Genomic DNA, 26,581 nt, shown 5'->3' on the forward strand with positions numbered 1-26,581 from the left:
TCCCGATGACAGGGAGCAGTAGATCCCTGTCATATTGCTAGGCAGAACAGGGAAACGCCTTGTTTACATAGGCATCTCCCCGTTCTGCCTCTCCTCGCCGCAATCGCGGGCCGCCGACGAACATAGAGTTTGCGGGGCCCGCGCGATGGCCGGCAAATTTAAAGGGACGTACAGGTACGCCCATTTGCCTTCCTGTGCCATTCCGCCCAACATATATGTGTGTGCGGCAGTCGGCAAGTGGTTACGGCGTTATAACTAGGGTTGTCCCGATACCACTTTTTTAAGACCGAGTTCAAGTACCAATGCTTTTTTTCAAGTACTCACCGATACCGATTACCAATACTTTTTTTAATGTTTTTTTGGGGGGATTTTTTTTACAATTTTTTTTTTTGTTTTTTTTTTTTTTTACAATGCTTTATTTTTTTTATTTTTTTTTTTTTAGGGAGGGAGGGGGTGGATGGTGTCTGTGTGTTTTTTATTTTAATTTTTATTATTTTTTACAATAATTTTTTTTATTTATTGCAATACTTTTTTTTTTTATCAGCCCTGTTGGGGGGCTTTGTGAGATATCAGGGGTCTTAATAGACCCCTGAAATCTCCCCCTTGAGACAGAGAAAGAGACCGAGGATAGAGATTCCCCAATCCCTTTCTCTGCAGCTTCAGCTGCACTGAGAATGATTGGAGAGAAGACAGCGGCTCCTCTCCATTCATAAACTGAGACATCGTAATCACAGGAGATTACAATGTTTCACTTATGTGAATGGACAGTCGGTGATCACTGACTCTGTTCATACATCAAAGGAAGGAGGATGACATGGAGAGGGACAGCAGCAGAACGGCGGGGGACACGGAGGAAGAAAGGAGGGGGACAGCAGCAGAACGGCGGGGAACAGCAGCAGAACGGCGGGGGACACGGAGGAAGAAAGGAGGGGGACAGCAGAACGGCAGAGGACACAGAGGAAGAAAGGAGGGGGACAGCAGAACGGCAGAGGACACGGAGGAAGAAAGGAGGAGGACAGCAGAACGGAGGGGGACAGCAGCAGAACGGAGGGGGACACGGAGGAAGAAAGGAGGGGGACAGCATAAAGGAGGGGGACAGCAGCAGAACGGAGGGGGACACGGAGGAAGAAAGGAGGGGGACAGCATAAAGGAGGGGGACAGCAGCAGAACGGAGGGGGACAGCAGCAGAACGGCGGGGGACACGGAGGAAGAAAGGAGGGGGACAGCAGAATGGCAGAGGACACGGAGGAAGAAAGGAGGGGGACAGCAGAACGGCAGAGGACACGGAGGAAGAAAGGAGGGGGGCAGCAGAACGGAGGGGGACAGCAGCAGAATGGAGGGGGACACGGAGGAAGAAAGGAGGGGGACAGCAGCAGAACGGAGGGGGACAGCAGCAGAACGGAGGGGGACACGGAGGAAGAAAGGAGGGGGACAGCAGAACGGAGAGGGCAAGGAGGGGGACTGGAGGAGGATGCGGTGACAGTCAGCGGTGATCGTGTGTTGGGGAGTTACAAGCACCGATCACCGCTGTATAGATCATTTCACTAAAGCAGCTGAAAGGGGGGGAGGGGGAGAAGCTTGTAACAAGTACTCGGGCAAATGCTTGGTATCGGTGCAGATACCAACACTAGTATTGGTATCGGGACAACCCTAGTGATAACGCCTGAAAAGCGCCCCAGTGTGAAAGGGGTCTTAACTGTCTCAGATCTTTTCTATCACAATCCCCTCATTTTATTTCACAATCCTGTTTTCACATTAAACATCCTCAGTCCCCCGCACATCAATTTCCACATTAGTGTCCACTGCCCCCATCTCATCAACCCCCTGAACCCACAAACACACATAGCACTGCCCCCTCTTTACATCACCTCCTCTCAGCACCCGCCTTCCTTTACATCACATCTCGCCGCCCACACCACTGGCCTGCTTAAAATCCCCTACCCCCACAGCATTGCCCCCCTTTGTATCACATCTCCTCCCCACAGCACTGCCCCCTTCACATACCCCCCACAGGACTTCTTCCCATTTACACCCCCCCCCCACAGCATTGCCTCCTTTTACATCTCCACACCACAGAACCCCTCCCCCCTTTACATCACCCCCCCAGCATTGCCCCTCTACAAATCTAACACCCCACAGCACTGCTACCCTTCCCCCCACCACAGTGCTGAGCTCTGCCCGCTTCACATTCGCCATTCCTTTCGAATCACCCCCCCAATGCCGCCTTCATGTCACCCCCTGCCTCCCCTTCACAGCCATGTTCTCTTGCCTACCTTACACAGAGGGGAGCGTGGCAGGAAGGCACAGCAGCACTGGATGGAAGGCGGGAGCAGGGGGGCTGCCGAGGTTATCTTTTCCTATTAACAAGCTGGTGATTGGTTGCTAGTGTCCTGGCAACCAATCACCTGCTAGTTAATCTGAAAAGTTAACTCATGCAGCTCCCTCAATCCAGTGCGGCTGTGCCTCCCTCGCCCCCGCTCTCTCATTGCTATCCCCTGCCTCCCGTTCTCTCCGCACTGCCTTGAGAATGACAGCGGGGGGAGGCCAGGGAGACTGAAAGCTCCTAAATGGCGGGACCACGGGTCTAGATGGGACAGTGACTCAGTCCGCATACGGCCCGCCATTTAACGATGCCTGTCTTAGACCCCATACCCACTATTAGATTTTCTGCAGATTTCTGTCTTCAGATTTACCATAGCCGTGTAGTACAAGGGCCTGCTTGATTGTATACAAATTGAAACTCTTATGGTCTGACCTCATATTACATGGTTTTGGTAAATCTGAAGACAAAAGTCTGCAGAAAAACAGTGTGCATTGGGATCTTATGCTAAACGAGTCTTCTACAGAATCACAAACATCACGTAATTTGATCTTTAAAGATCAATTCCCCCGTAACGATATAATAGGATGAACGTACGTGATATACTTTTATTCATTTATTTCCTATAATAACAATAACATAACAGAGCAAATGTTGCTTTTTTTTTTTTTTTTTCTCTTCTTCTTAAAGTCCATATTAGTCACAGAAAACATTGGTTCCATCAGAAGACGATTCAGAAGAAGAGGCCTCTCATTCTCCTTCCAATCCCCTGGCGGTCGTACAAGATATTGAATTTGTTGACAAACTGGTTCATGGTGTTGCACGTCTTGGTGATGGTTCCCAGGTAGGACATCAAGCCCACGTCGTTGCATTGCTGGAAATGAAGACAAAGACTTAGTTCTAGCTAGGGTTGTCCCCATACCACTTTAAGACCGAGTACAAGTACCGATACTTTTTTTCAAGTACTCACCGATACCGATACTTTTTTTTAATGTCACGTGACAGTGTTTTTTGGGGTTTTTTTTACAATTTTTTTTGTTTTGTTTTTTTACAATGCTTCCTTTTTTTTTAATGTCACGTGACAGTGTTTTTTTTGGGGATTTTTTGTTACAATTTTTTTTTTGTTTTGTTTTTTTTACAATGCTTTCTTTTTTTTAGGGAGGGAGGGGGTGGATGGTGTCTGTGTGTTTTTTACAATAATTTTTTTTAATTATTTATTGCAATACTTTTTTTTTTTTTATCAGCCTTGTTGGGGGGCTTTGTGAGCTATCAGGGGTCTTAACAGACCCCTGAAATCTCCCCCTTGAGACAGAGAAAGAGACCGAGGATAGAGATTTCCTAGTCCCTTTCTCTGCAGCCTCAGCTGCACTGAAAATGAAGAGAAGACAGCGGCTCCTCTCCATTCATAAACTGAGACATCGTAATCACAGAAGATTACAATGTTTCAGTTATGTGAATGGACAGAGTCAGCTAACTCTGTCCATACAATAAAGGAAGGAGGAGGACATGGAGAGGTACAGCAGAACGGAGGGGGACACGGAGGAAAACTGGAGGGGGACAGCAGCAGAAAGGAGGGGGACAGCAGAACGGCGGGGGAATACGGAGGAAGAAAGGAGGGGGACAGCAGCAGAACGGAGGGGGACGGCAGCAGAACGGAGGGGGACGGCAGCAGAACGGAGGGGGACGGCAGCAGAACGGAGGGGGACACGGAGGAAGAAAGGAGGGGGACAGCAGAAAAAGGAGGGGGACAGCAGAACAGCGGGGGATACGGAGGAAGAAAGGAGGGGGACAGCAGCAGCAGAACGGAGTGGGACAGCAGAATGGAGGGGGACTGGAGGAGGATGCGATGACAGTCAGCGGTGATCGTGTGTGGGGGAGTTACAAGCCCCAATCACCGCTGTATAGATTTCACTAAAGCAGCTGAAAGGGGCAACTCGGGCAAATGCTTGAGACAACCCTAGTTCTAGTCATACGCAGAATGATATTTGCAAGCCATGATGTGGCAGGGCTCTGTGTGCGATTTGTAAACGCTCTGTGATCATTACGCAATTGATTAGCTCTCTTTAGAGAAAGGAGGGGAAAAGTTTAGGTAAAGTCGAATGACACTTGCAAAGAGTTAAAGCAGAATTCTGGTCAACAATAAGGGCGGCTTCACACTGCCCCGCAGGAACTTTGCTAAAGCACAGCGAGCCTGCGAGTTGGCTGTGCTTTCCCGTGGTCCCGTAGTTTTGGTGCGGTTTCAGAAAGCGCACCAAAACTCCTGCATGGCGCATCTTTGGTGCGCGTTCTGAAACTGCGGGACATCATTGAAGTCTATGGGAAAGCGTAGATAACCTGCAAGAAACCCACCGGTTAGCTGCACTTCGCCCAAAGCACAGCAGGACCCCACCGGGCAGGTGTACAGACCCTCCAAAGGCAATAAAAAAGTGAAGCGCCTTTTTAAATATAATTAAAAAAAAAAAAAAAGCTATTGCTGCGATACTCCACTTCAAGTGTTCTACAAGATGTCCTCGTTAAAAAAAATGACCACCGGCAAAAAAATCCCAATAAGCGCATAATGACTGGTTTGTGCAAAACGTTATATAAACAATGGGATATATACTGGAATTATTTATTTTTTATACTTGTAATGGCGGGGACCAGCGACTGATAGCAAGACTGTGATATTGCGGTGGACAATCTGACTCTTTGTGGGGACCAATAACATTAAGACAGTGATCAGGGCTAAAAATATGCAATGACACTGGCTGGGAAGGGGTTAAACGTCAATTGCAATGAAAGGGTTAACTGTGAGCCTATCCAGTGTTTTTGTGTACACAGTGTGCTGCTTTCACTAAGGGATGTGCTAGATTTTAAAGGGAAAACAAAATCCAGCACGCCCCCCCCCCCCCCCCTCCCCCCCTCTCCCGGGCAGAGCTTTGCTTTGTTTACAGTAGGCAGAGCTCCTTCCTGTGCGTCTCCTTGTTGATTAGCAGGTGCTGGCAGTCATCCCTTGACCGGTGTTCCGTCAGATTAGGCGACCCGTCAAAACTTGTAACGGAAGTGACGCTTCGCCGCGGCCATCTTGGTACACCCCACACTCAGCCTACAGTCTGAAGTCGCCAAGCGGACAACTTTTTACACCCACCGAAATCTTGCATTTCACACTTATTTTTACCACTAAACTGAGCTTATATAGTGAAATACAGTATTTAGAAGTCCGTGACATTGTTTTGATGTTGAATTTTAAAAGCAGCGGTCTTCTGTCAGATTAGCAAACGTGTGAGATCCGCAGGCTTGCCACTGCTTTTAAAATTCAACATCAAAACAGTCAGACAGACTTCTAAATACTGTATTTGGTGATATTAGCTCAGTTTTGTGGTCAAAATAAGTGTGAAATGCAAGATTTCGGTGGGTGTAAAAAAGATGTCCGCTTGGCGACCTCAGGCTGTAGGCTTAGTGTGGGGTGTACCAAGATGGCTGTGACGGAATGTCACTTCTGTTACGAAATCTGATGGGTCGCCTAAACTGACGGAACACTGGCAGTGACTAATCACAGCAGAAGCGGCGTGTGCGCGCGCCCTCTACCCAGAAGTACAGAATTACTTATATACAGTCTATGTGATTTTGCACAGAGTGGCCGCCCTATAGCAGTAAAAGTTGCTATATAGGGTGGTTGGAAACTAGATAATCTGAATATTTAGCGATTTGCACAGAGTTCAACTTTACATTTAGAAAACAAACAGTATTTATACAATAACATAAAAAAATATGACATGTTCATCAGAGCCAAAAAAAAAGTGTGAGAAAGACATTAGGCTGTGCGGTGAATTTGGATCCGCGAAGAAATAATGTCACTTAATTATTAGACTTACATCATAAAAATCTGTCTTGAATTTGTCTGTGCTGAGTACAGGGAGACAATGGCACAAAGCAGAAGCCTCCCGGAGAATCTCATGATTGAAGGGAACCTCTCCTGAGAAAAAAAATAAAAAAAATGAATCATAAATGCCATAAACTAACTGTGGAGAAAACTCATAGCAAGTTGCCCAACAGAAACAAATTCCAGTTACCTGCTTCCACCGCTCGAACGTACTCCAGAATGAGACGGACTCGGCTGTGAAGCATCTTAATCGCACTGTGCTGGGCGATGAGGTGTTCCGCTACTAAAAACAGACAATGGAACTTATAAAGAAACCAATTACCGCATCTAAAGTGATTATAAACCTCTGACATGAAATATGAACAAAGCATATCCCTCTATAGCAGGGGGGTCTTAAACTGGCGTCCCTCCAGCTGTTGCGAAAACTACAAGTCCCACGAGGCATTGCAAGGCTGACAGTTACAAGCATGACTTCCACAGTCAGAGGCATGATGGGACTTGTAGTTTGAGACCCTTGCTGTATAGTGTGTACTTGTCTCAATCCAGAGCACTAAGGGGTTGATTTACCAAAACTGGGAGAGTGCAAAATCTGGTGCAGCTGTGCATGTGAGCCAATCAGCTTCTAACTTCAGCTTATTCAATTAAGCTTTGACAAAAAAAAACCTGGAAGCTGATTGGTTTCTATGTAGAGCTGCACCAGATTTTGCACTTTCCAGTTTTAGTAAGTCAGCCCCTAAGTGTTATCTCTGTCTGCTGCCTACTTCCTCTGCTATCAGAGTCACTTCTGACAAATTTTCTGAAACCAAGAGAAAAATGATGATGAGGGGGAAGGAGCTCCAGCACACAGTCTGTGGTTGAAATCCTCACCTCTGTTCCTGTGTGCTGTGTGAACAGGGGGGTGTGTTCCTTCCCTCCAATCAGCTCTCAGAGTGCTCCTCAATGAGGTTAACTGCAGCTCCCCACCCCCTGCTTTTTTGAGCCTAGAAATCCTGTATAAAATTCTGCACTTTGAATGGATGTAGGGGACAGACAGCTGTAGATAAACAGGTACAACTTATATAGGAGAGTTTGTCTCCTCTCTGTGTTGGCCAGTCACTTCACTAGGTATATGTAAGGGTTTACAACCACTGTAACATACTGAACACTTGTGACCATCACATGAGCTTGTTGGACTTCCAATTTCAAAAGAACATGCAATGATTCCCCCTCCCCACATTTGCAGTAATAAACAGCCTCCACTCCTTTGGGAAGGCTTTTCACAAGATTTGGAAGGCTGTCTCTGATAATTTGTGTCCATTCAATGAAAGAGTATTTGTGAGGTCGGGTACTGATGTTGGATGAGAAGACCTGGCTTGCAGTTGGTGTTCTGGAGAGTGGAGGTCAGGACTTCCTTGCAGGCCACCCAGATTTCCTTCACACCAAACCATGTCTTTATGGAGCTAAAATTCTACACAGGGGCAGTCATGCTGGAGCAGAAAAGGACCTTCTCCCCCCAAATTGTTACCACAGTTGGAAGCACACAATTGTCTAAAATGTCTTTGTATGTTGTAAGAATTACCAGTACCCTTCAATGGAAACACCTGAACCGGAGGGGCGTCCACGTAATTCTAATGATATAGTGTAGGTGTGATGGTCGGGTAGCCACAAACTTTTTGATTTTTTGGTTTACTAAAGCTGGAGCAAACATAATCTGGTGCAGCTTCCACAATTCAGGCCCCTTTCACACTGACAGACCGATTGGGTTCACCTGTCAGTTTTTCTGGTGGACTTGATCGGACCCTCCATTGTTCTCTATGGAGCGGTGGATATCAGCGGCCATGTGTCCGCTGACACCCACTGGCATCCGATCCGATCCTGTCCGCTAAAAACAAATGGATAGGAATCTGTTCCTCATCCGTCCAGTGGATGATTGGATGACAGTTTGTTGGAAACAGACAAGCAGTCCGTTTATATCGGACTGCCCCATAGAGAACAACGGGCTGTGTACGTGTATGTTCTGCACAGTGAGCACGTCCGCAAGGGGCCTTATTGTCAAAGCTTAATTGAACCAGCTGAAGTTAGAAGCCGATTGGTTACTATGCACAGCTGCACCAGTTTTAGTAAGACCCCTTTCACACTGAGGCGCTTTCACACTAAAAAAAAAAGCTCCTGAAAAGCTCACGAAAACCTATTTCCATTAGGATCAATGAATGCTTTTACACTGGGGCAGTGCACTGGCAGGGCGGTGAAAAAAAGGCCCCTCTCCATTGAAATGAATGAAAAGCTCTTCAAAAGCGCCTGAAAAGCTCTTCAAAAGCGCTCAGTGTTTTACTGGCAGTTTAGAAGCGCCTCAGCGGTAAAGCGACACTATTGTTAGCGGCGATTTACCGTCAATTTTGTGGTGCTATTCGGCTGCTAGCGGGGCGCTTTTACACCCACCCCCCCGCTAGCGGCCGAGAAAGGGTTAAAACCACCGCAAAGCGCTGCTGCAGCAGCGCTATGCCAGCGGTATAGCCGCACTGCCCCATTGGTTTTAATGGGTAGGAGCGGTGAAGGAGCGGTATACACTCCGCTCCTTCACCACTCCAAAGATGCTGCTAGCAGGACTTTTTTTTAGCATCCTGCCAGCACATCGCTCCAGTGGGAAAGCCCTCGGGGCTTTCACATTGGAGAGACAGCAGCGGCACTTTTAGGGCGCTTTGCAGGCACTATTTTTAGCGTTATAGCGCCCCAGTGTGAAAGGGGTATAAGTCTCCCCCAGTGTGTAACTGCACCTTGCTTTACTAGCTCACCGCCTATTCCTCACCTGTCGAGTTCTCTCCGCTCCCTGTCGCTGTCATTCGGGCCACGTGGTCAACTCCGATTCTTTCGGCTTCTTCTGTTGCCAAAGTGTATGGAAGTTCAGCTAAAAGCATTGTGGCCTGAAAGGAACAGATGGCAGCCATTTGAAAAAGGCATTTTTTGTTTTCAATATTTAATATTGCTGTTTTGCCATTGAATGATACAAATATTCAAATGGTACTAAAAATTCAAATAGGAGTTTTGCTTTGCTGTATACTGTAGGGCTTAGTTTCACGTGTGGCAGCTCTTATCGCTCCTCCTGAAATGCAATCTGCAGTGGAGGCATCAGCTTAAATGAGTGTTCGGAAGCTGTACTGCCCACCAAAATGTGACATTCAGCTTAATTTCTGCCATGGCCTTGACGCAAGGCATCTCTGTCATCATGTGTACAGCCCTGAGCTGCTGCAAACCCTTCTTTAGGTGGACAATCAAGGGGACATGACCTCCAGGCCACTCGTGTGTTTGAGCCCTTATCCACTTGCCGCCCGCCCACCGTCAAATGACAGACGCAGTGCAGCTCTTGTTCTGGGTGGACGTCACAGGACGGTGCACCCGAACGGCTGCTCCCGCAGGGGCGCACAGCACGGTGAATGCGGTCATGCTGTGTTGCTAGGACACGGCGCGACCCTAATCTCTAAAAAAGGGCCGCTGACGTGGCTCTTTAACCATGTGATCGGCTGTGTTCAATCACAGCCGGTCACATGTAAACAAGGAAGTGCCGGCCCATCAGTGCCGCCTATCCATGACGCCTATCGGTGCCCACCAGTGCCACCTATTAGTGCCGCCTATCAGTGCAGCCCATCAGTGCCAACTCATCAGCGCACATCAGTAAAGGAGAAAAATGTCTTATTTACAAAATTTACTGACAGAAACTAAAGGTAAAGTGAATCTGTGCTTTACCCTTCCACAGCAAAACAGTTTCACTTAAAGTGGAAAAAAAAAAAAAAAATACATGAAAAATCCAAAAAGAACAAACAAAAAACATTTGGATATTTTTTTTTTAACTTACCTCTAAATGCCTGTTGCTAGGGGGTCCCTCGTAGTCTGCCTCTTTCAGTGCCTGGGCTGGTGACATCACTTCCCCCTCGGCACAGGAAGGGCTCAGCTCTGCTCCCTCCCTCCTGTCAATCATCTTGTTACCCATTACAGGTCCCAGGTGACTGAGCGGCCAATCACGGCACGCGGCGCCGCTCGCGCATGCGCAGTGGGTGCCAGGCTGTGAAGCCACAGCCCGGCGCCCACAGTTGCAATGCCAGGGCCGCTGAACGGAGGGGGAGACGAGCGGGGCTTCGATCCCCCGCATCGCTGGACCCTGGGACAGGTAAGTGTCCAATTAAAAGTCAGCAGCTGCAGTATTTGTAGCTGCTGACTTTTAATTTTTTTTTTTTTTTGACTGGACCTCGGGTGGAACTTCTCTTTAATATCCCCCCTCCACAGCAGCACATACTCACCTTTCGTTATCTCCCTCGCTGAGAGTGAAGAGAAGAGGCCCTGTGTAAGCTTTAACCACCTGAGCTCCGCAAGCTTTTTCCCCCTTCATGACCAGGGCATTTCTTGCGATTCAGCACTGCGCTACTTTAACTGGCAATTACTCATGCAACACTGCACCCAAATGAAATTTATATCACTTTTTTCACACAAATAGAGCTTTCTTTTGGTGGTATTTGATCACCTCTGCGTTTTATTTTTAGCTTTAACCCTTTCATGACTAAGCCTATTTTTGAAATTTGGTGTTTACAAGTTAAAATCCGTATTTTTTGCTAGAAAATGACTTAGAACCCCCAAACATTATATATATTTTTTTAGCAGAGAATCTAGAGAATAAAATGGCGATTGTTGCAATTTTTTTTATCACACGGTATTTGTGCAGCGGTGTTTTAAACGCAAATTTTTGGAAAAGTGACACTTTCATGAATTTAAAAAAATCCAAACAGTAAAGTTACCCCAATTTTTTGTATAATGTGAAAGATGATGTTACGCCGAGTAAATAGATACCAAACATGTCACCCTTTATAATTGCACGCACTTGTGGAATGGCGACGAACTATGGTACCTATGAATTTCCATAGGCGACGATTTAAAAATTTTTTACGGTTACCAGGTTTGAGCTACAGAGGAGGTCTAGGGCTAGAATTATTGCTCTCGCTCTGACGATCGTGGCGATACCTCACATGTGTGGTTTGAACACCGTTTACATATGATATGCGGGCGCGACTTCCGTATGCGTTTTCTTCGCTGCGCGAGCTCGCGGGGACAGGGGCACTTTAAAAAATTTTTTTTTAATTTTTTTTATTTAATTTATTTATTTTTGTACTTTATAAATTGTGTTTAAAATTTTTTTTTTTTTTTTTTTACTTTTATTGCTGTCACAAGCAATGTAAACATCCCTTGTGACAGTAATATGTGGTGACAGGTACTCTTTATGGAGGGATGGGGGGTCTAAAAGACCCCCCATCCCTCCTTTACACTTCAAAGTATTCAGATCGCCGAAAACGGCGATTCTGAATACTGTGTACTTTTTTAAATTTGGCGCCATTGGCAGCCGAGTAAACGGGAAGTGACGTCATGACGTCGCTTCCGCATTTACAAGAAGAAGGCTGGAACGAAGCCGCTCGCAGCTTCGTTCCAGTCCGCCCCCAGCCGCCGAAGGGACACCGGGCCTCCCGATCGCACGGGAGGCCCGGTAACAGCGGCGGGAGGCGGCGGGAGGGGGGGGATGTCCCCTCCCGCTCCTCCGGTATAACAGCCGAGCGGCTTTTAGCCGCATCGGTTGTTATACTCGGGTAGCCGATCGCCCGCTGAAAACAACGGTACCGGGATGATGCCTGCAGCTGCGGGCATCATCCCGGTATAACCCCGGAAAGCCGAGTACGCATGTGTGCGTTCGGTCGGCGGGAAGGGGTTAAAGAAAAAAAAAATACAATAATAATACAAATAATTTTGCTTAGAAAAACACATTTTTCTTAGAGCCCTTGCACACTGGGGCGGGGGGCGGCGTCGGCGGTAAAACGCCGCTATTATTAGTGGCGTTTTACCGTCGGTATGCGGCCGCTAGCTAGAAAGGGTTAAATACCACCGCAAAGCGCCTCTGCAGAGGCGCTTTGCCGGCGGTATAGCCGCGCCAACCCATTGATTTCAATGGGCAGGAGCGGTAAAGGAGCGGTATACGCACCGCTCCGAAGATGCTGCTGGCAGGACTTTTTTTACCGTCCTGCCAGCGCATCGCTCCAGTGTGCAAGCCCTCGGGGCTTGCACACTGGAATGAAAGCAGCGGCACTTTCGGGGCGGTTTGCAGGCGCTATTATTAGCGCAACAGCGCCTGCAAACCGCCCCAGTGTGCAAGGGCTCTAAGTTTCTGTTATAAAATTATGTAAATAAATAATCTTTCTTCATAAATTTAGGCCAAAACTGTATTCTGTTACATTTCTTTGGTATATATAACCCAAAGATTTAGCTGTAGGAAAGTTAAAGAGACCACAAACTATGATATATATCTGAAAATTGATCAATCCTGATGTACTGATGGTCCATCTCATTTCTTGAGGCCCTTGTCAGGACAGTACAAATATCCCCCAAATTACCCATTTTTGGAAAGTAGACAGTCTGAGGTATTTAGTAAGAGACATTGGGAGTTTTTTGAAGTTGCAATTTCTTGTCACAATCTTTTGGAACATGAAGAAATGTAATTATTTGTTTTTTTAGCTTTTTTTTTTTTACATACTTAAAAGAGATGAAACATAGGGAAATGTGCAACTATAGCAAAGATGTACTGTATCTTTATCTTTTACTCTGAGTTTTCCAGACATGCACATTATAAAAACACTTGGGCATTTAGAGTATCAGCCACCGAGGAAACTGGACTCACCTCGCCATTCACAATATCAATCACTGACTCGTAAACACTGACTGGAAGCTGTGAGAGAGGAGAAGGTATTAGGGATAAGTAACAATCCAGAGTAAAATGGAAGCAGAATATGGGTAGATTGGGATGCTTACATCTGTATGCTTTGTCATTGGGTTTAACTTCAGGAAGAGCGGCGACTCAATAATCTCACAAACCTGGAGAAAACAACATTGTTTTATTACAGTGTTCACATGATTCTGATGGTGTTACACCTAACACAAGGAAAAAGATGGACTTACAAAAGGGGAGGGTTGGCACATAACCATACTGTAACTGATGCCATGACCTCTGCTGGAGGATCACGGACTTGAAGAGTTCTCGTCCAGCAGAGGTTGTGTCCAATTCCTTGGTGGAGGATCTAGAGCATGGGTGCTCAACCTGTGGCCCTTCAGCTGTTGCAGAACTACAAGTCTCATAAGGCTTTACAAGGCTGAGAATTACAAACATGACACCCAAAGGCATGATGGGACTTGTAGTTCAGCAACAGCTGGAGGGCCACAGGTTGAGCACCCATGCTCTAGATCCTCCACCATGGAATTGGACACACAACCTCTACTGGAGGATCACTGACTTGAGGAGTTCTCCAGATCCTCCACCAAAGGGATTGGACACATGACCTCTGCTGGAGGATCACTGACTTAAAAAAGTGCATGCTATGCATTAAGATGAAATAGCCTTCTGTGTGCAGCAGCCCCCCTAATACTTAACTGAGCCCCCTCTCTATCCAGCGATGTCCACGAGTGCCTCGGCCATCCGGGACACCCCCCTCCCCCCCGATTGGCTGAGACACAGCAGCAGCGCCACTGGCTCCCATTGCTGTCAAACTCAGTTAGTCAATCTGGAAAAAGAGGGGCCAAGTTAATGGCTATACAGAGCTGCAGCTCGGCTGGGGTGCCCCCATAGCAAGCTGATTGCTGTGGGGGCACTCAACAGGAGAGAGAGGCCAGGATCACAGAAGAGGGACCCGAGAAGAGGAGGATCTGGTCTGCCCTGTGCAAAATCACTGCACAGAGTAGGTAAGTATAAAATGTTTGTTATTTTATTAGAAGAAAAAAAAAAAAGGAGACTTTACAATCACTTTTTATGAACTTTGTAACTAGGATTTCATGATATGCCTGTGATTGTAACTATTTTGTGAGCGTTTTAATAAAAAATCTTTTATTGTATTAATGGTGTCAGAAGGTGTTGCATAAGCCGGTTGCACTCCATCTCTTTTCTGTTTCTGCCACTAAAGTAGTATGTATGTTTTAGATAAACAGATTTAAAGATCTTTGAGGAGAGAAGTCAGTAATGCCGCGTACACACGGTCGGACTTTTCGTCTACAAAAGTCCGACGGACGCCGACGGACCAAAGCCGGCTGACAATCCGATCGTGTGTGGGCTTCCCCGGACTTTCAGCGGACTTTTCCAGCCGCAAATCTGACGGACTTTAGATTTGGAACATGCTTCAAATCTTTACGTCGTAACTACGCCGGACCCAGAAATCCGCTCGTCTGTATGCTAGTCCGACGGACAAAAACCAATGCTAGGGCAGCTATTGGCTACTGGCTATCAACTTCCTTATTTTAGTCCGGTGTACGTCATCACATACAAATCCGTTGAACTTTTGTGTGATCGTATGTAGGCAAGTCCGTTCGTTAGAAAGTCTGCCCCAAGTCCGCCGCAAGTCCGCCAAAAGTCAGTCGAAAGTCTGTCGGACAGGCTGTCGGACTTTTGTAGCCGAAAAGTCCGACCGTGTGTACGCGGCATAAGTGTTTTAGTAATCATCTAAAAGTAAACCTTTACCTGTTTGTGGACATGAATGTCGGATGGATCTGGAGGTCCTCCGGTTGTGTACCAGCCCAAGAACTCCATTTCTTTAAACACCTGTTTAACTAATCAGAAAAAAAAAAAAAATTCAGGAGAGGAGAATCTGTTGGATCACTTAGACCCCTTTCACACAGAGCGCCCGCCGTTAGCCCTAAAGTGCCGCTCGTTTTGGCGACGCTTTAGAGCTGTTTAAGGGGCGCTTTTGCGCTGCTTTTCAGATGCTAGCGGAGCGCTTAAAAATGCCAAAAGATTTTAAGGTGCTTTGAAAGCGCGGCCCATTCATTCCAACGGGCAGGGGCATTTTGGGATCGCTGTAAAAAAAAAAAGCACTCCCAACCCGCCCCAAAGATGCTGCTTGCAGGACTTTTCATAACATCCCACAGGCGCACCGCCAAAAAAGTCACACTAGAATGAATGGGAGTGTGACCCCAGTGTGAAAGGGGTCTTAGAGTCTGGCTTTCAGAACGTAGTAGAAGTACAGTGCTGTGTAAACGTTTTAGCCACATGTGAAAGAATGCTGTATAGTGAGGAGGATTTAAAAAATAATTATATTAAATAGTTTTTTTACCCACCCCTTGCATTAAAGCAGTACTAAACCTCCCCATTAAAGTGGAACTAGCCCCCACCCCCCACCCCCATCCATTACGGCCAATGGAGCTGTCATCCTCTGTTTGATCTGCCGTTGACATGGTGTTCCACATGTGATCAGTTATGACTCCAGCCATTTGGTGGCTTGACAGTTTGGTTGGGAGCACAGGCATCTATGACAGTTAGCATTCCCTGCATGCCTTGAATGTTACAGGCAGATACTTATCCATCATACCATCAGGGAGTGATTGGCCCCAAATGTATTCTGCAGCAGGACAAGGACCCCCAATCAGCCAACTATCTTCAATGTAAAGAGGAACAGGGAGTCCTGGAAATGATGGTTTTGCCCCCAAGAGACCCTGATCTTAAAGTGGGGTTCCACCCAAAAAAAAAAAAACTACATGAAAAATCCTAAAAAAATAATAAAAAAAATATCCAAATTTTTTTTGTTTTTTTAACTTACCTCTAAATGCCTGTTGCTAGGGGGTCCCTCGTAGTCTGCCTCTTCCAGTGCCTGGGCTGGTGACATCACTTCCCCCTCGGCACAGGAAGGGCTCAGCTCTGCTCCCTCCCTCCCGTCAATCATCTAGGATCCATTACAGGTCCCAGGTGACTGAGCGGCCAATCACGGCGCGCGGCGCCGCTCGCGCATGCGCAGTGGGTGCCAGGCTGTGAAGCCACAGCCCGACGCCCACAGTTGCAATGCTGGCGCCGCTGAACGGAGGGGGAGACGAGCGGGGCTTCGATCCCCCGCATCGCTGGACCCTGGGACAGGTAAGTGTCCAATCAAAAGTCAGCAGCTGCAGTATTTGTAGCTGCTGACTTTTAATTTTTTTTTTTTTTGACTGGACCTCCTCTTTAACATCATAAATCTGGGATTACATGAAGAGACAGAAGGATTTGAGGCAGCCGACATCCACAGATCTGTGGTTAGTTCTCCAAGATGTTTGGAACAACCTACCTGCCGAGTTCCCTCAAAAACTGTGCAAGTCTACCTAGAAGAATTTATGCTGTTTTGAAGGCAAAGGGAGGTCACACCAAATATTGATTTGATTTGGACTTCTCATCTGTTCATTTACTTTTTTTGTTAATCGATAATAGTTTTTTTTTTTTTTTTTTTAACACTTCTATTTCTGAAAGCATTCTTAATTTACAGCATTTTTTCACACCTGCCTAAATCTCTGTGTGTCAGAGAACATGTGCACATGCTATGCGTGGCCCTCAGTGGCCAGCACCTAGGGCAGTGATGGGGAACCTTGGGCACCCCCAGATGTTTTGGAACTACATTTCCCAAGATGCTCAACTACACTGCAGAGTGCATGAGGATCATGGGAAATGTAGTTCCAAAACATCTGGGGGTGCCGAGGTTCACCATCACTGACCTAGGGTATAGATCTACTTTAATGGGTAATTCCACCTGTACACCAAAAAACAAACAATGAATTCCAACACCCTCCCAATCCTACAGTCCCTTTTATCTGATGTGCTAACAGTCTTCCACCACCCATGTCTGCCCGTGTACTGATCTGTACATTTTGTTAACTCTATACACAGCCCCAGGAGACTGTGTAGCAGCGCAATACCAATGGCTAGCAGTCATTGACCAATAAGAGTCTCTTTTTTTTTGTTTTTTTTTGTTTTTTTTAGTAAGAAAAGTAAAAAGACAGAAGAGACTCTATTGGTCAGCACTGTCTCGGGATCACGCTTATGAATGATTGCTAGCATTATGCTGCTCTAGCAGTTACTGGAGGAGTAGGGAGGGTGTTGGAAATTCATCTTTATTTTTTTTTTGGGTGTAAAAGAAGGAATTGCCCCTTTTTTTACCCTCTACCGAGAGGCGTCTCCACTCACACTGCTCCTCCTTAGTGTAATAATATTCCTTATTGATGATGATCTTGTCCTCGGTGTTCTGAGAAAGCAGCTCAAACGAGTTCATTACTTCTATATTTCTTCCCTCCTGCTTCCCAATGAGAGCTCCGATCACTGCAGAAGAGATAAAAGACACAGAGTACAGAGCAGCTGACAACAGCGGACAGATAACATGATAAAGGATCAAAAGATAGGAAAGCAAAGATAGACCGGTGTTCTGTCGAGAAGTGTCCCCCCCCATCAAATAGTGTCCGGGATGTACTGCGCATGCGCCATATGGAACAGCACAACAGATGATTTGCCGATCAGCTGGGCTGGCGTAACCAGGGGCGCATGTGCACATCGTAGGAGGCATCTCTCGATGGGAGATACCATTTCACAGACACAATTTAAACCTATACAAACAGCGGGGCAGACCGTAGTTCTCAGATTGTGCATCGCTGCTGCTGGAGGACGGCTAGTGGCAGTCTCCCCCCCCCCCCCGTAGGTTTCAAGTGTGGCCATAAAATGGTATATCCCATCGAGAGATGCTTCCTACGATGTGCGCTTGCACTCTGGTCACGTCACTCCAGCTGATCGGCAAATCAGCTGAAGTGCGGCTCCATCCTGCGCATGCGCGGGCACTATTTGGTGGGGGGCACTTCGACAGAACACTGGCTTTTATGGGTAAAATCTGGCTGGGGTAAATAGCCCGCTGCGCTGCTTTATTATTTGCTGACACCAACAGGGAGGCTTCCCCAGCAGAATTCCTGCTTTAACGCCCTGTGTGCATGAGGCCCCAAGCCTAACACACGCTAAAAGTTTTTTTTCTTTCAACCCAGTGGGCTGAAGGGAAAAAAAAAAACTGAAGAGCTCAGGAGGAGCCGCTGTACTAGCATTGCAATGTTAGTACAGAGATCTGCCCCGCTGAGCTATTGTTGTTGTGCTCTGATAGGCCCCCTCCAGAACACACCGGTCAGTGTTCTCAGCCATTGGCTGAGAGAGCTGATTGGATGCCGATCGGCAGTCCTTTTTTGGTCATGCCCCTTCAACGGAAGCCACCCGAACGTTCTGCTTCTGTTGGCCCGGCTGCAGTACACACGGGCCGAATGTCGGCCGGTTTCTATTGAAAAGGCTGATGCCGCCCAATATTCGGCCTGTGAGTACGGCCCCCTTAAGGCAGACAGTGTTCAGATCTAGTTACAATTGATAACGGCAACACTTTTAACTGCTTGCCGACCAGCGCACGACGCTATACGTCGGCACAATGGCATGGCTGTGCAAATGGGCGTACAGGTACGTCCCCTTTAAGAAGTGGCATTGTGGCAGCGCACATGCCTGCCCCGTGACCTGCGGACTAAATGTCCACCGGTGTCCCGCGATCATGTCACAGAGCTGCAGAACGGGGAGATGCCTATGTAAACAAGGCATTTCCCCGTTCTGCCTAGTGATACGACAGATCTACTCCTCCCTGTCATCAGGAGCAGTGATCGCTGTCATGTCCTAGGTAGCCCATCCCCCCCACAGTTAAAATCACTCCCTAGGGCACACTTAAGCCCTTGATCGCCCCCTAGTGTTTAACCTCTTCACTGCCAGTGTCATAGAATGCATTAAGGTGAAAAAAACTTTACCTTTACAACCCCTTTAGGTAGTTAAACTGGCCTCATTTGCAGACCAAAGTTCATCTCTTTGATCTAAAAGAACCAAATGATACATTGTTTCTTTTTATCTCTCAGTGCTAAGCAATGAACCTATGAACTGTGGAAATGTCAGATTAAGACCATGAGGGGGGTTGAATACAGCGATTTTTTTTTTAAACGATTAATCGTGCAGCTCTAGTACATATCAGGGTTGATTAACTAAAGGGAAATCCACTCTGCACTACAAGTGCACTTAAAAATGCACTTGTAAGTGCAGTCGCTGTAGATCTGAGGGGAAGTTTTATTTTCCTTGCATGTCCCCCTCAGATTTACAGCGATTGCACTTGCAGTGCGCTTGTAGTGCAAAGTGGATTTGCCTTTTCTAAATAACCCCCATTGTCAAAAGGCTCAGAGGATCTGGAGAAATCTCTGTGCAAGGGACAAGGCCAGAACACAATATTGGATGCCTGTGATCTTCAGGCCCTCAGATGCACTGCAATAAAAACAGGCAACATTCCGTGATGTCTCCACTGCATTGGCTCAAGAATACTTCCAAAAATCACTGTCTGTGAACACAGCTCGCCGTAAAGCTCTATCATGCAAAGAAGAAGCCATATCTGAACATGATCCAGAAATGCTGCCGTCTTATCAGGGCCAAAGCTCATTGAAAATGGTCTGTTGCAAAGTGGAAAACTTCTGTGGTCAGATGAATCAAAATTTGACATTCTTTTTGGCAATCATGGGCACCATGTCCTCCAGACTAAAGAGGGGAGGGACCTTCCGGCTTGTTATGAGCTCTCAGTTCAAAAACTGGCATCTCTGGTGGTATGGGGGGCATTAGTATGTATGGAATGGGCAGCCTGCACATCTGGAAAGGCGCCATTATTTGCTGTAAGACATATTAAGGTTTTAGAGCAGCATATGCCCCAATCCAGACAATGTCTTTTTCAGGGAAGACTTTGCCTATTTCAGCAAGACAATACTAAACCACATACTGCATCTATGACAACAGAATGGCTTCATAGTAGAAGAGTCCGGGTGCTTAAAGCGGAGCTCCGCCGAAATTTTTTTTTTTAAAAGTCAGCAGCTACAAACACTGCAGCTGCTGACTTTTAAAACATGGCCACTTACCTGTCCAGGGCGCCAACGATGTCGGCACCCGAGGCCGAACCCTCTCTCGGTCCTCAGGTGCTGCCGCCTCCATCTTCGGTAAGGGAATCAGGAAGTGAAGGCTTGCGGCTTCACTTCCCGTTTCCCTACTGCGCATGCGCGAGTCGCGCAGCGCAATACGGATGGTCCCTGCTGTCTCTGGGACCTGTGTTTCCCAGCAGACAGCAGGGGGGGAACAGGAAGTGGCGTAAATAACCGCAGATTCTGCGGCTATCTATGCCGGAAGTGGGTACATATACCTGTAATATACAGGTATCTGCACCCCCCTCCCCCCTGAAAGGTGCCAACTGTGACACCGGAGGGGGGGAGGAATCCAATGAGTGGAAGTTCCACTTTTGGGTGGAACTCCACTTTAACTGGCCTGCCTGCAATCCAGACCTTTCTCCAATTTAAAAAAACATTTGGCGCAACCTGGAAAAAATAAAACTAAAAAAAAAATATGACAAAGAAAACCCAGGACTGTTAGCAGCCCCCCCCCCCCCAGGACCCCCTAATACTTACCTGAGCCCCCTCTCTTTCCAGTGATGTCCACGAGTCCCTCGGCCATCCTGGACTCTCCCCCCTGATTGGCTGAGACACAGCAGCAGCACCAATCGCCTCCCGCGGCTGTCAAAGCCAGTTAGCCAATCAGGAGAGATTGGTCTCCTCAGTTCTCAGACATTTACAGAGCGTTGTTAAAAGAAGAGGGGATGCTACACCATGCTAAACATGGCACCACCCCAACTGTTTTGAGACGTGTTGCTACCATCAATTTCAAAATTACCTTATTTTTTTCTTATAATAGTACATTTTCTCAGTTTAAAAATTTGACATGTTTTCTATTGTGAATAAAAGATTCAAAAAGGTTTAGGAGATTTTCAAATTATTACATTCTGTTTCTATGTAGATGTTATAGCATCACAAACTTTTTTTTTTAGAATCGGGGTTACATACAGTTTTGGGTGAATCTAAAGACTGTACATAAAATTGTAAGGCACCAGTCAGGCCTCATGCACACAGCACCTGCATTATCATTTTCCAGGGACCCGCTGCTGCCACGTACAGCCACCCACTGAGATGAATGAGATAGAGATATATATATATATATATATATATATATATATATATATATATATATATATATATATATATATATATATATATATATATATATAGCCCCTTACATTGGTTTACAGTGGGAAAATGCCCCTTACATTGGTGGTCAGTCAGAAGAATGCCCCTTACATTGGTGGTCAGTGGGAAGAATGCCCCTTACATTGGTGGTCAGTGGGAAGAATGCCCCTCTTGCAGACAACTGAAAAGATCATTGATGTCATGGCAGTGGCTCTGCCAAGTGGCATTAGCCCCAAACCTATGCAGGCACCATCAGATGGGAGTACAACCAAGCACAGCTCAAGGAACCCCTAAGCAAACACTTGAGGAACCCTGGTTGAGAACGGCTGCTTTAGACGGATAGCCTGGATGGCTCCCAGGATTCGGCCAGTCTTGAATGAGGCCCAACGCAATCACTAATAAATCTGTGTTTTACCTTGCACTGGGCGGCCTTCTTGCGATCTCATTCGTATCCAGTGATCCGAAATATTTAAGATGACTAGCGGGTGTAACGCTACAGCCACGCTGCCTGTGACTCCCTGCGCCATCACGGTGGGAAGCACTGTAAAGAAACAAGACACTGTTACAGGAAAAGGACACAGAAAGTTTACTCTATATAGAAGCAGTGCACATCTCACAGACAAATGATACAGTAATATACAAGGTTTCCTGTTGCTCCTGAGACCTTATACTGGATCACCTAACTGTCTGGGTGCAATGGCCAAGCAGGGGCTCATTCTCACTGCAAACTGCCAGAGAGAAATAGCTGGCGGCACTCTAATTGTTTGGATGAATTGCAGGAAGCCCCACTTGAAAGGACCACCAACACCACCTCCTCCTCCCCCTTGATGCATTTTACCCACCTCTAGTCTTAATTGTGCAGATTTAATCTACAATTAAAGTGCATCTAGGGTGACGTCTATTCAGACGAAACGCGTCGGCTTGAGTGCTGCCATCACTACTGCACCTTTTTATGTTCCTTAAGCCTTTGACTGCTTCAGAAATGTGAGTGTTCAATTTTATCTTTTTTATGAAACATTCCCAAAAACGATATCACACTATGCGGAACTTTGTTTCATTTCTTGGTTTCAACGTGTGGGTATGTGAAACTTCTCTGGCCGTCCCTCTCCCCATCTGAACCTATTTGCCCGTTTATGAGAACAATCTGCTGACCAGTGCCGTTCATACTCCCTATTGTGATCGTGGTTATCTGGATCGTTGTAGGTTCCATATCGTGCATAGTGTTTATCACTACAAGACTGGTTGACTTAAGAGGTATATGCCCCTTTAAGTCCACTATTTCCGGTAAGCCGTCATGCAATCGGTGTCTCCTCACAAGTCTCCTCCTTTTTCAACATTCTTTTTCCACATGTCTGCCCTGAAGATATTTTAGAAATGTTGTTCCACTGATATTTGATGCCAATCATAATTCACGTGGTGGACTTTATAATATCAATATTTCAGTATTGTTGTCGTTCCATTAACATTTGATGCCAATTATTATTCACGTGGTGGACTTTATAATTATTCCTAGCTGACTCCTATTATTCTAAACGATCTTGAAGATTGTAAACTCACTTTGTGAAGATCCTCGCACATTAGACTTCCCTGAATTCTGTGACACGTAATCACTCTGCCCTGTGAGGGGTCACTGCCGCGTCACACATTTCACAGAGCTTGCCTTCTAAAGGCGCTTCAAGAGATTTCATTGATTAAATGAGCTGCTAAAAGTGCCTAAAACAGCTGAGGCTTTACTATCCCTTTAACCCCCCTTTACAGCCGCCACCTCCCGGCCCTTTAAGTGGATTGAAAATGCCAGGAGGCGGAGGCGGGCATTTCGATCATGCGACTTCTGTGATTGGCTGTCACATGATCGAAAGCTCCCAATCGCAAGTATGCGTCGGCAGCTTTCCATGACAGTTTAGGTGTTGTGCTGGGAGCGTGCAGGGCGCGCTCTCAGTACAGTAAACTAATTATTTTTATTTTTTTTTAACAAGCAGAATAGTAAACTGTTTACATACAGACGCATATATGCGGCTGCTCGGGCGACTTTGGAGCATGACTGTGATACAACTTTACACTCTATGTATCAAATTCGCATCAAAATTAGAGCTGGGCGAACTTCTCAAAAAAAAAAAAAAAATCTGAGATTTTTTTTTTTAAAAAACTCGATTCACCATTCGAACCGGGTTTTTTTTTTTTTTTTTTGGATGGACACTGCGCCGGTCCTGAGGAGCTGCGGGCAGGAGTTTTTAGGCGAGGCTGCGGACTAGGACTAGGACTAGGACTAGGACTAGGCCGAAGCCGCAACCTCACCTAAAAACTCCTGCCCGCAGCTCCTCAGGACCGGCGCGGTGTCAGCGCCGGTCCTGGCGGAAAAAAAAAAAAAAAAAATCTAAAAAAAAAAATCGATTTGCTGAAAATTTGAATCGATTTGACCTCTCAACTCGAATCAAGATTCAAATTGATTTTTTTCCCCAGCCCTAATCAAAATAGCGCAGGCACCTTTTCAAAGTCCCACCAATCTGAACGGGTGCCATTGAAGAGAATGGGGTGTGACTTATCATGCGATTTTGATGTCCAAAGTCGCATGACAGATCGCACGCGTGTGAACGGGGCCTTAAGGACACCCGCTGAGACGCCGCATATATGCGTTGGAAAGGGTTTAAGGCTGGCTCCAGGAAGACCTTGCAAAGCAACAGAGACACTCTCTAGGTGTGGATCTACGGGAGGATCTTCAGGTTCTTCTTTTTAACCCCTTTATGCCCACCCGGCACATATGTGTGGCAGCAGAAGGGTAAGCTTCAACACCCACATGCCGCACATATGCGTCGCTGGGCAGAGGTTGTTTAGGCGCTGAAAGCGTGCGCACGGCATAAAAGGCCGAGCTGTTGCAAACAGGCTACAAGTATCTGGTAGGACCAGCTTCCAATCATGTGACCCTGTCCTTCCTATCGCCAGTCCTTCCTTACCTCCGACTGTTCTGAGCTGTTTAAAGGGACATGGGGGTGGTCAGGAAGGGGCTATAGAAAGGCAGCCATTGAGGGGGAAAAAAAAAAAAAAAACTGAAATTGATCAGGTAAGTAAATTAGTACATGAGTTAATAGCACTTTAAAGGTGGACTAAACCTTTAACCACATGCCGACCGAGCTATAGCCGAATGACAGCTACAGCATGGTCTTCCAGTGCTGGGAGGATGTCAATAGGACCATACCCCCTGTGGCGCGCATCCGGTGTGCTTTGTGGTCATTGTGTCCTCCGAACGCAGCTGATCACAGATCGTGGTAAAAGGGCCAATCACAGAGGCCCTTTACCACGTAATCAGCTGTGTCCAATCGCAGCTGATCACAATGTAAACACACTCGCTGGTCATCGGCAAGTGTGACAGGGGACATCTACACTGATAATCAGGGTCCTGATTATCAGTGCAGCCCCAACAGTGCTGCCAATCTGTGCCCATCAGTGCCTCCTCATCAGTGTCCTGATTATTAGTGCCGCCTATCAGTACCTCCCCATCAGTGCCACCTATCAGTACCTCCCCATCAGTGCCACCTATCAGTACCTCCCCATCAGTGCCGCCTATCAGTACCTCCCCATCAGTGCCGCCTATCAGTACCTCCCCCTCAGTGCCGCCTATCAGTACCTCCCACTCAGTGCCGCCTATCAGTACCTCCCACTCAGTGCCGCCTATCAGTACCTCCCCCTCAGTGCCGCCTATCAGTACCTCCTCATCAGTGCCGCCTATCAGTACCTCCTCATCAGTGCCGCCTATCAGTACCTCCTCATCAGTGCCGCCTATCAGTACCTCCTCCTCAGTGCCGCCTATCAGTACCTCCCCCTCAGTGCAGCCTATCAGTACCTCCCCCTCAGTGCAGCCTATCAGTACCTCCCCCTCAGTGCAGCCTATCAGTACCCCCCCATCAGTGCCGCCTATCAGTACCTCCCCATCAGTGCCGCCTATCAGTACCTCCCCATCAGTGCCGCCTATCAGTACCTCCCCATCAGTGCAGCCTATCAGTACCTCCCCATCAGTGCAGCCTATCAGTACCTCCCCATCAGTGCAGCCTATCAGTACCTCCCCATCAGTGCAGCCTATCAGTACCTCCCCATCAGTGCAGCCTATCAGTACCTCCTCATCAGTGCCGCCTATCAGTACCTCCCCATCAGTGCAGCCTATCAGTACCTCCCCATCAGTGCAGCCTATCAGTACCTCCTCATCAGTGCCGCCTATCAGTACCTCCTCATCAGTGCCGCCTATCAGTACCTCCCCATCAGTGCAGCCTATCAGTACCTCCCCATCAGTGCAGCCTATCAGTACCTCCCCATCAGTGCAGCCTATCAGTACCTCCCCATCAGTGCAGCCTATCAGTACCTCCCCATCAGTGCAGCCTATCAGTACCTCCTCATCAGTGCAGCCTATCAGTACCTCCTCATCAGTGCAGCCTATCAGTACCTCCCCATCAGTGCAGCCTATCAGTACCTCCCCATCAGTGCAGCCTATCAGTACCTCCCCATCAGTGCAGCCTATCAGTACCTCCCCATCAGTGCAGCCTATCAGTACCTCCCCATCAGTGCAGCCTATCAGTACCTCCTCATCAGTGCAGCCTATCAGTACCTCCTCATCAGTGCAGCCTATCAGTACCTCCCCAACAGTGCCGCCTATCAGTACCTCCCCATCAGTGCCGCCTATCAGTACCTCCCCATCAGTACCTCCCCATCAGTGTCGCCTATCAGTACCTCCTCATCAGTGCTGCCTATCAGTACCTCCCTATCAGTACCTCCCCCTCAGTGCAGCCTATCAGTACCTCCCCCTCAGTGCAGCCTATCAGTACCTCCCTATCAGTGCCCAACTGATAAATGCACCACAGCGCCCCTAGAGGCAGCCTAAAGACTGTTCCACAGCACCAGTGGCCTTGGCACAGCGGCCATATTATCTGATCAGAGGGAGCACCAATAATTCACCCCAATAACATCATTATCAGGCACAGCTCTTCAACTATTTGTTTTATTAATTGAAGAGCATAACATGTCAGCTCCTGCCAATATCAGGTGTCACGGCTCGGTGTATGTCCCCCAATTCAGTGTATGGGGCCCCCCTCTATTATCACACACAGCTCCACTTCCTTCCATTCATAACACTGACTGACGTCACGGCAACTCCCCCCTCCACCGCTGACTGACAGCCCCGCCAGCCAACCATAGTGAGCCGTTCAGGTCCCGCCCACCCATCTGACCCAGAGCGGGAGGCTCAGTCGGGCCAGAGGCGGCCATTACTTCCCCTCACACGTTTCTACCGCACGCTGGTGTCCCTTCCACCTCTGACCCTCCGCAGCGGGTTCCGCCCGCCTCAGACAACAGACCAGATACTCACCCGCCCCGTCCACCTCCATCCCGCCGCCGTTCGGAGCCGTAGCTGCCGCCGCCGCCATCTTGCTCCTCCCGGCTGTCGAGCTGTGTCACTGCGGCTGCGAGGAGCGAGAGCTGAGATCTGCGCAGGCGTGCGGCTGCGGTGGGTTCTGCACATGCGC

General features: G+C 47.5%; 1 protein-coding gene across 2 annotated transcripts; it reads right to left on the reverse strand.

Moving 5' to 3' along the window:
- Window positions 1–2,914: 2,914 nt before the first annotated feature.
- COPS6 (COP9 signalosome subunit 6) lies at window positions 2,915–26,581 on the reverse strand. Of its 2 annotated transcripts, none has more exons than XM_073622894.1 (10): window positions 26,425–26,581; window positions 21,490–21,615; window positions 17,155–17,286; window positions 14,692–14,780; window positions 12,999–13,061; window positions 12,868–12,915; window positions 8,968–9,082; window positions 6,373–6,462; window positions 6,175–6,275; window positions 2,915–3,194 (listed from the first exon to the last, which is right to left on the reverse strand). In XM_073622894.1, the coding sequence occupies exons 1-10, from the start codon at window positions 26,480–26,482 to the stop codon at window positions 3,054–3,056; spliced, it is 963 nt and encodes a 320-aa protein (XP_073478995.1). In that variant the 5' UTR covers window positions 26,483–26,581; the 3' UTR covers window positions 2,915–3,053. The 2 variants fall into 2 exon arrangements, with proteins under 2 accessions (XP_073478995.1, XP_073478994.1); XM_073622893.1 differs by having other exon boundaries at window positions 6,373–6,465.

This window comes from Aquarana catesbeiana, linkage group LG03 (assembly GCF_042186555.1).
Source record: "Aquarana catesbeiana isolate 2022-GZ linkage group LG03, ASM4218655v1, whole genome shotgun sequence".
Classification (NCBI taxonomy): domain Eukaryota; kingdom Metazoa; phylum Chordata; class Amphibia; order Anura; family Ranidae; genus Aquarana; species Aquarana catesbeiana.